Raw genomic sequence first — 10235 nt, forward strand, 5'->3', positions numbered from 1 at the left:
ACAGATCTCTTTCTGGCCCTTTACAGAAAAGGTTTGCTGACTCCAGATCTAATTTTAGCAATTCTCCTTCTATGTACATGCCCTGGAGAAAAGCTTACAAGCGTTTATCAGGAGACAGAGAGATGAGTGTTTATAGTAAAACAGTTTGCAACCACAAAATCCTGGCAACAGCCCAAATGGTCACCAAGTGGGAGAACTGATACACTGGGACACGACACAGGGCCTGTTGTACAGCAGTGAAAATGAAGAGCAGGTCTGCGCTCGAGAGGACTTTAGACTCCATGGGCCAATCAGTCTTCATGGCCACACTGCAAAGCTGCCAAGGCCTTGCATAGATGAGTGGCTGTGCATGTGCTCCGGGAAGACTTCACTTGCAAATCGAAGCAGCTGGCTATTGTTTGGACCTCTGAACATGCGCCACTAAGTCCTAGCTGGAGAGAGGGCTCCATCAGGCACACAGATGTTACTGCACCCCCCTTCCCCTAGGGACACATGAGGATCGTCTTTCTTAGTCTACAGATTGGACTGAATTGCCATTTTCACAGACCTTCAGAAGAAGGGAAGGTGGGCTGGGGGACATGATGGTGGTGATGGATCCATCCCATAGTCTGTGACCTCTATAATCTTAGGGAACCAAAGGCAGAAAGGAGTTGAAACTGTGCCTTCAACATTGGCTCTTTTGGGCCGGGGGTACGAGGCTGCCCTTGCCTGGCATGTTAACATCACAGAAGCCACTGTGAGGTCACTGCTGGGCTGAGGAACAGAGAAACTCACGCAGAGGGCAGCAAGTTTTGGAGTTGTATGACCTTTATTATTTAAACTGTAATCGGCTCACTGGGGATACTTTCTTGAGCCCAGCTCTCTGTTGTTGCTGTTCTAGCTTCCCACCGGATTGCCTCCTATTTAAATGGATTTGGCTTCAAAGATGATGGTCTCCATTGTTTCAGATGTCATGGTCCCACAGATCTCCACCTCCTGGCCTCCCTGGCCTTTCTCCATCTTCGTCTCTATGTTGCGTCTTTCCACTGTCTTTGTCACAATGTCTACTTCTTGGTCACGTGATATGAGGGCTGTCTTTGAACTCGGCGAAGATATGAAGCTCCTCAAAAAGGAACTGATTTTACTGGATTTCTTTGTTAAAGAGCTCGAACTGGCTGTGGATCGTTTCTTCCCCACTTTGTGAGAGGCCCTGGGCTCCCTGTTGGAGGAGCTGTGGCTGCGACTTTTGTGAGGGGAGCCATGTCCTTTGCTTCTTCCTTTACTGGACCCTTTTCCTTTTCTTTCATCTCTCTTGTTCCTGTGGCTAGACACAGACTGGTGGGATGAGGATTTCCGGCTCTTGTCCCCACCTGACCTGTGCCGGTGGCTTTCACCCACCCTGCGATGGTGTGAGCTCTTCCTACTGGCATGTCTGTCCTTCTTTTCTCTTCTTTCCCGTCTTTCCTTCCTGGCTTCAGCACTGGCCTTGGGAACCTTCTGGCTACCATCCCGTTCACACATGTAGCCTTCGCTCTGCAGGGTGGAAACCAGGGGCGCCACCACTGACCCTTTAGCTTTTTCTTCTGCAGGCGCCTTGGTCGTCATGGCGCCTGCAAAAACCACACTCACACTGTTGTCCCGGGAAACACTGGTGGCCCCGGCCGTGGAAGTGCCCATGGAGGAAGTGCTTGCAGCACCTGCCAGCACTGCATTGATATTGTCTGAGGATACACTGGTGCCTGCCGCCATGGCCTTGCTGGCTCTGCCTTCGGCCGTCTCCTTGGTAGCTGCCCCTGCCAGGGCCATGGTGTCCTGGCCTGAGCCTGCAGGCTTCGCTGCTGCCACACTCATTGCACCACCTGTGGGGCCTGTCGCTGCCCCTGCCATGGCCAGACCCACTGTAGGGCTGGTCGATGTCCCCACAGCTGTGCCCCCACCCATTGTTCCTGCCGCTCCTCCTTTGGCCGATCCTGCAGCAGCAGCGGTGGCAAGTTGAATTCCCTCTCCCCCAGCAAAAGCAGAAGAAGAGGCTCCACGCACCTCATGAAACTTCAGCAGCCCAGAATCTTGATCCCCTTCTCCACAGATGTCTGAAGCCTATGCCAAAGGTAGGGGTAAAGGGAGCAGAAGAAACAGAGAAAACAAAGTCAGAAATGCCTGGTGCCGTCATCCTGGAGCTGAGTGCCAGGTGGCACCAAATGCCACATGAGCCCTGCCCCCAGGGCAGGCTGAGCCCACCACAAAAACGTCAGTTTCCCTTGAGCAATTCTAGTGCCAAAGATACCACAGATACAGCTCCCCGCCCTGTGATTTCTTCTACACACTTGGGCTCCAGTCTTTGCAGGACGGATGTCTACAAGTGGAATTGCTGGGTCAGGGCATACATTTCACATGCTGGTGGCTGCTGAAACAAATTGTGTGTTTGTGTACACACTTATGGGCTCAGCTGATTTACACAAAACTCAGTCCCTCATAGTCCCAGGGATATAGATCATGGTTTAGATGAAACAAGGACTTTCTAATTGTTCAAAATGTTCTACACTACAAAGTTGGTTCCAGAGACATGGAGAATAGATGGGTATCTATCAGAACTTGGGAGGAAGATCTAGGAAGGATGATTAAGAGCTACCAGGGCCCACTTGTGTGGGAGGATTAATGTAATGTTCTATGTCATAGTAGGATAACTCGGTTGTTAGATGTAAGCATTGCAATATTGCACCACACCATAGACATAGGTACAATTGCTATGCATCATTATATATATATATGTTCTATAATGAATGGGCTCAGGTATAAAATGTCCAAGAAGAGATTGGACCTTCTAGATATGGTTACACCATTGGGTGTGAACCAGAGTAGTTCATACCTAAGGTGTCAGATGTCTGGCCCATGGTGCATTTTGGAGAAGCACTTGAACTAGCATTGTTCACGTGGCCTTAGGCCTTCCAAGTGCAATGCATCTTCCAGCACAGAAAGCCCTGCAGGACCTGTGTTTTGAGATCCTTTCCCTAAGCACCCTGCCCCATTTTCTCTGGGTTCCACCTGCTTACTAGTAGGCTTTTGTCATCTGGAGTAGCTGCATCCCCAGTCCGAATAGTTGGGGTGCTGCTGCAGCTGTCAGGGGGCGGCCTCAGGAGATAGACAAGCTTCTCCCAGTAGCAGAAGAGATCCTCGCGCGCATCTGAGGAGGGGCACAGCTGCAGATAGAAAGTCCGGCCTGTGGCGAGCTTCAGGCGCAGCTGCTGTTTCTCACGATTGTGGATGGAGATCTTGACGAACTTCAAGGGAATTAGCCTGGTGAGCTCAAGAGTCCTCTTGGGCTTCTGGTTTCTCTTCTTGGTAAGCAGGCCATGTTTGGTGCGCTGTTCGCAGACTTTGGCTGGCCGGGCCAGCAGCATGACATCGGGGAGTGGGAGAACGGGGCTGGTGGACACGATGCACACGGTCACCATGCGGACGCGATTGTGCACATCCATCACCTCTCCTTTCTTGCTGATCTGGATAAAGTCACTCTCAAACATGGGTGCGTACTTGAAGATTTCATACTCGCCTCCCTTGTACAGCTGCCGCTGCAGGTCCCCCATGGAGGTGTTGAACACACCCATCGAGCGGTAGTTGCGCGCCGTGTAGTAGGGCAGCACACATTCACTGCTCAGGGTCCTCTTCACTCTGGACATCCTGTCCAGCTTCAGATTGGGCTCCCAAGAGAGAGAGGGAGTGATGGCAGCATACCATCTTCCCACAAGGCTTCTGCCTCCCTCTCTTCACATCACTGCACTTTCCTCTCTGTCCTTTGTGACCTGTCACCAACACATGCCCCTTTGTCCTGTCCTCCAAGTAGGCTCCCTGGGAGCCTTCAGCATCCTTTTAAAACAAAAATAAAACAAAGACCCAAGCTACCACCTCACTGGGAAATAGGCTGGTCCTGCCGTGGTCTTCTTTTTAATTGCAGAAGGCAGGGACTACTCTTTTTAATGAAAATATTGGAATGCTGAATTTATGAAACAATTATTTTGGTAAACATCCAGGATGTACCCATCCAGTTTTATTGTTGATCTAAATGCCCCTCCACGGACCATCTTGCTGCAAAAGGATTTTTGCTACAGATGAATTACTTCCTGGAGATAAAATCCTAGAGGTGGACACCAACTTGCCAAGGGCAGGGAGTCTTACCATGGCCTCAGGATACAGGTCGCGCCCTTCAGACAGGCATTGGGTAGGTGCTAGATGAAAGGTCCTGGTGGAGCAGAGCAGCTGCTGCTGCCTGCCACCACTCAGCTGGTTGTCACAGCAGCTTCTAGGGCATAGAACATTTTCTCTGCATTTTCAATTTGCAGGAAGCTAAATTTTCATAAGTGAATTTATGGAGGGGCAAACGGGCTCAGGACTGTCTTGCTCACAGTCCTGTGCCAAGCTGGATTCTCAGGTAGGTCTTCCCACTCAGGTCAGAGTTTTTTCTCTGCCTCAAGCAGCATGTCCCATTGTTACACTCTTGTTTCTGACAAGCAGGCAGATGTGGCAGTAAGCCAAGCGCGTGGGCCATTACCGGGAACCGCAGGGATTCACAGGGATCTTGAATCACTACAGGATTTCCCACTATGATGTATGTATCTTCTGCTTCACTTTTGATGTCTACTTGATAAACCATTGAATGTTTTGACATTTTCTTTCTTTGAAGAGCTCTTCAGAGAAATTGTGGCAAACACATCTTTTTGGATTTTTAAAAAATTTTGTACAAGGTGATGAATCCAAATTCCCCCTCCCCCAGTAAAAAAACTCCTTCTGAAATCAGTACACATCCTCCAGGCTCGCAGATTGCTGTGTAGAGGTCTTGAAATGTCAACCACAGAATATCCTTTATAGCTCCCTTGCCTGCCGCAGTTCCTGCATTACAACTTTTCAAACAATATGAACGTGTGCTAGTTGGGATTCAGCTTTCATCTATTAAATGAAATTTAATGAGCAAGTATATTGTTTGAAACCAATTAGAAAAGGAAAATGCAAAACTAAAGTTCTTTGTCTCTGAAGAGCTAAAATATTTGTTCAAAGCCATGGAGTTATTTCTTCAAAAAAGGACAAAATGGCTTATATTGATTGTATTCTGAAAGGATAATCACAAAGTCAATGACACATTCAGGTTTAAAAATAAGGTTTAGTTTTCTCTATATATAACATGTTATCAATTATTATATATCAATATTACATATAAGATATTAAAGCATATGTCCTCATAAATCCAATTTAATCACTAGAAATGAGAAAAAGCACAACCATATTACTGAGAACTTATTATAAGCCAAATATGATGGCAACCATTTCATTGTTTTTGTTTTTTGAGGCAGGGTCTCACCATGTAATGCAAGCTGACTTCAACTCACTTCAGTCACCCAGGCTGGCCTCAAATTCCTGCTTCAGCCTCTCAGTGTTAGGATTGCAGGCATGCGCCACCCCTCCCAGCATGCCAAGTATTTTAAATTTTTAAAAAGTTTTAATCTTGGGCCGGTCAAATAGCTCAGTGGATTAAAGCACCTGCAAGCAGCTCAGGGGCCAGGGCTTCGATCCCTGGGCCTGCCGTGCCGGCCCGACGCCCTGGGGTGCACTGAGGTGGCAATTGAGACTGGGCATGGTCATGCACACTTATAATCCCAACTCTTGGGAGGCTCTAAACAGGTGGATCACTAGGAGTCCCATCTAGTAGTGAGACCCTGAACACCCTGTAGATCCTTCCCTAAAATAAAAAAAAAAAAATAATAAAGTTTTTATCTTTACAGCAGTCCTGTAAGATATAGGTATGAATATTAGCCTTGTCTTATAGAGGGGAAAGAGAAGTTAGGCAGTGTCACCAAATTCTGAGACCAAATGATATAAAAGTCCAAAAATACAGCAATGGATACATTATGCTAGGCTGGGTCACACTACTAGAACTCGCACATAAAAGTAGTAATACCTATGCATAAATCCATCCATGCCTTCAATTAATACTGTCTGGTGCAGACTTTGTGCTGAGAATCCAGCAGCAGATGAGACAAAATTCCTCGGCCTCTTATAGCTTGCACCCAGGCAATAACCAGGTAAATCATATGGTATGTCAATGCTGATATGGGCTACAGAGAGGAGTAGGCCTGTGGGTTGGGAGGGGATGGGGGTGGTCGTCAGGGATGCTTCAGTGAGAAACAACCTTTAGGCAAAGACATAAAGGATGGCAGGGAAAATCCCATACAGATGTCTATAGGAATAGCAGAATGTCATGCCCAGAGCCATAGCCTGCTCAGGGACAGAGCCTGCCTGCTGCATTTAAGGAACTCAAGAATGGAGTGACTGGGGGAAGAGTAGTTGAAGATGAGTTTGAAAGGCAAGTGCAGGGGTGACAGAGGAGCAACTCTCACTGGACAGACTGCACAGACCACTGGCAAGTCTTTGGCTTTGCTCTGAATGGGCAGTTATGATCCACACCCAAGATCCTCTTGGCCACCATACTGAAAAGCATATGTGGTGGTGCCAGGGCAGGGGTGGCACTGGTCAGCTCCTGTGACAGATAACCATAGGGAAGATGTATGGCAGTGGGGAAAGGGATGGAATGGTCCCCAGCCCAGGGACATGTTCAACCGAGGTATGGCTCAGCATACTGCTATTATAGGAACATTAAATAATTTTCATAAATATGAATGAGTTAAATAATTACAAGCCAGGTGTGGTGGCACACACCTATACTCCCAGCACTTAGATGGCTGAAGCATGAATTTGAGGCCAGCCTATGTTACATAGTGAATTCAGGGCTAACATAAACTACGTAGAGAGACCGTGTTTCAAAACAAACAAACATTACAAAATAATACAGATGATGTCATTCTTTTTTTCAAACATTGGAGATCGGACCCAGAGTCTCACATGTGTTGAGGCCATGCTTCAACAGTGTGCTGCAAACCCAGCCCATTATTGTATATTTTTGAGTAAAAAGTCCAAAGACTCTGCTATGGTGTGTGTGTGTGTGTGTGTGTGTGTGTGTGTGTGTAAGAATGCACAAGAAACTGGTAGCAAGAGCTACTCAGAGACACCTTGTTACCCACAGGGAGTAACAACATGAGACTTCATTTTCTGAGGGCATTTCCTTTCATATTTTTCAAATTGTGTTCACTACATATACTGCTTACATGAAAAGAAACAACCCTTGAAGTTTATGGGCTTGTAAAAATATTGTGCCGCTAAAACCGTGCTCGGAATATTTGATTTCCAGCCCGAGTGTGGAAGTCAGTAAGTAGCTTCATTCATTCATTCATTCATTCGTTCTTTATTTATTTATTGTATTTTGGGGAAGGGTCTACAGGGTGTTCAGAGTCTTACTGCTACATCGAACTGGTAGTGATTCTCCTGTTTACAGTCTCCCAAGTGCTGGGATTACAGTGTACGCCACCACATCCAGTCTCAATTGCTGTCTCAGCACACCCCGGGGGTGAGGCCAGCACGACAGGCCCAGGGATCGAACCCCCGGCCCCTGCACCTGCTTGCAGGCACTTTAATCCACTGAGCTATTTGGCAGGCCCTAGTAGCTTCATTTAAATTTAACTCTGGCAGAAAATTTCAGAATTTGAGAAAGTACAAAATAGCATGCAACTTTATTTGATTACATTCAAGACCTTGTAAAAATTCATTCTCCCTCCTAGCATTTAAAAATCAAACAGCTCTCCATCCAATCAGTCATATTTATGGGTTTTCCATTATGTTCCCATCAGGCTATGAGGATTCGTGTTTCAGAAATTTTAAGCCACGCCCCTCATACAAATACAGAATGAACATATGTCAGAGATGGAATTCATTCGTTTGTGGCAGAACCAACAGGATGGTCAGTCTGGACAATGAAAGCAGCAGGCGCTAGCCTTCAGGTGTAGACCCTTCAGCCTCCCGCTACAGACTCACACAGGACACTGTGCGGAGTTCCAGGCTTTCAGCTAGATCTTTGGGTCCTTGATGGGCAGACACACCCTTGCCTCTTTCACGCCCAGCTCTTTGGGTAGCCATTGTGAGCCAATTTTGTACATTCATAACTATTTGTATATCTTGTGCTATGTCCATGTCTCTAGCAAACAGTGACTGATAAAAAAGAAAAGAATGTTGGAATGATATTCCCAGGTTACATACCAACTGGTTAAATTCCAGTGCAACTAGATTATAACCTATGGAGTTACTTTTGTTACTGAACAGAAATTGCCTCTCTTCTGAATGAAGATTCACACATTAAGGAACTTTACAGTATTGAGACTTGTAATCAAGTATAGATTTTTGTGTTGAAAATATTCTAAAATTAAATTGCAATTCTGCCACTATCCTAAAAACCACTGAGCTGTCCTTAATGGGTGAACTTTATGGTATGTGAAATATATTTCATAAATGCCTTTAAAAATGATGGGCAGCAACACCATAGACTTGACTCACTGAACCAAAATCATTGTCTTCCTTGTTCTCATAGACAATTAATCTCCTTGGGCAGCCACCAGTATTAAAACTTTAATGTGGTGTGGGAAGTAGATTTGCCTGCTTTACGTGCTTGTTCTGTGTACAAGCTTTGTGCCCTTTTTCGTTGTTGTTGTTGTTGCAGTACTAGGGATTGAATCCAGGGCTTTTGCACTAAACTACCGCCCTAGTCCCATTTCTATATTTTATGTTTGAGTCTCATTCAGTTGCCAGGTTGCCCAGGCTGAGCTCTAGTTTGAGATATTCCTGCTGTAGCCTCCCAGTGTGCTGGGATTACAGATGTGCACCACCACATCTGGCTGAGTACTTTTTCATAACAAGGAATATATATATCTCGCATGACCCTAACTTTAGAAACTTGAGGAGAACATATACTGAAGGAGAGAAGAAAGTGGGGTGAATAAATATATAGTGTGGTAATCATGAATCAGTTGAGTGAATGGAGAACCTAACAGTATTTGAATGATTATATACAGTATTCACTATATTTGAAACCAACAATAATTGTTTCATAAGAAGGGAAACCTTCAAACCACAGGTCTACAGATCGTATTCTATACATTTTAAACTAGTGTGAAGCTGACAAGAGGTGAGCGTTAGGAAAACCCAGAAGGGTATGTAGCATACTGAGTATGTTTAGACGTGCAGGAGCACAGCTGACCAGAGTCTACACACATACGGTGGGAAGCAGGCTCACGTCGACAGCTTTTGCCTCCGTGTGTGATTCTGAAGTCAAGGTAGAGGAGCTGCTGTCTGCAGGCTCTGCAGTGAGTAGGCCACCTGGAGGAGGGGCAGCGTTGCGAGCTCGGCAGGATGTGAGGGTGGGGAGATTTCCACGCTGTACACGTATGTACCTGTTGGGTAAATCCCCGGGCCCAAAATATAATCCACGGTCCTTTTATGTCACCTGCTGCCAACTGAGGTGGCATGAGGTGAGCTGTGGTTTGCCTTGGGCGCCCAGGGCTTCGCAAGCCAACCTGAGCTCCGCCTTTCCTCCCGGCTGGTAGAGGAGACCACAGGTGCCTCAATGTTCCCCTGAGTGCTGCTTATGCAAATTAGCTCGCATCTGCCTCAGGTTTGAAGGGAAAATGAGCTGGTGTACGTGAAAGACGCTGAGGGGATCAAAATAATTTTATTTTAAACATTATGATCCCCTCTTCCTCTTCCTCTTCTTCGCAGCCCTCCCTCTCTGTGTTCTTTTCCTTTCCCTGCTCTGCTCAGCTGCGCGTAGCTCTGCTCTGAGCCAAAACTCCTTCCGGCATCGCCACTTCCTGCCCAGCTCTGCTGAAGCCAGGAGCTTTCCCTCTGCGATCTGCCTAATGATTTCTTTGCTGTTAAATTGAAAAAAGATCGCCGCTGAACACAAAAGTGAAGAAAAATCAACAGAGAGATAAAAATGCAGAAGCTGTGAATATAGAGGAAAGTGACTAAGCCAGCATCAGTGATAAAAAGATTATTGCAGGTAGATACCAAATTAGCTCTGAAAAATATAAAAGAAGTATGAACACAGATGATTATTATCTCCGAGTGGTGAGATTAGAAGTGATTTTCACATTTTATTTACTGATCTGCTTTTTCCATTGTGTGTGTGTGTGTGTGTGTGTGTGTATAACTTTTGTAAATACATAACATATACATATATTTTAAAAAGTAGCCCTTCCTGGCCACCCCAGTTATCACTTTCTTCTACCAGTCAAAGCAATGATTACTAACCTCTTTTTTTAAATTTTAAATTAGAAATTGAACATTTTATTTTATTTTATTTTACTTTATTTTATTTTATTTTG

At 45.8% G+C, this 10235-nt stretch overlaps 1 protein-coding gene across 1 annotated transcript; it reads right to left on the minus strand.

Moving 5' to 3' along the window:
- Positions 1 to 839: 839 nt before the first annotated feature.
- Fam71b (family with sequence similarity 71 member B) lies at positions 840 to 3713 on the minus strand. Its single transcript, XM_004629391.2, has 2 exons — positions 3030 to 3713; positions 840 to 2076 (listed from the first exon to the last, which is right to left on the minus strand). Exons 1-2 carry the CDS (start codon positions 3654 to 3656, stop codon positions 904 to 906), a joined length of 1800 nt encoding a protein of 599 aa, XP_004629448.1. The 5' UTR covers positions 3657 to 3713; the 3' UTR covers positions 840 to 903.
- Positions 3714 to 10235: the final 6522 nt, after the last annotated feature.

Source organism: Octodon degus, unplaced genomic scaffold (assembly GCF_000260255.1).
Source record: "Octodon degus isolate 3935 unplaced genomic scaffold, OctDeg1.0 scaffold00029, whole genome shotgun sequence".
NCBI classification, from domain to species: domain Eukaryota; kingdom Metazoa; phylum Chordata; class Mammalia; order Rodentia; family Octodontidae; genus Octodon; species Octodon degus.

Coding starts and splice junctions, on each gene's coding strand:
- Fam71b (XM_004629391.2), bottom strand. CDS start 3,656: ATGTCCAGAGTGAAGAGGACCCTGAGCAGTGAATGTGTGCTGCCCTAC. Junction 2,077..3,029: donor CAGATGACAAAAGCCTACTA/GTAAGCAGGTGG, acceptor CCTTTGGCATAG/GCTTCAGACATCTGTGGAGA.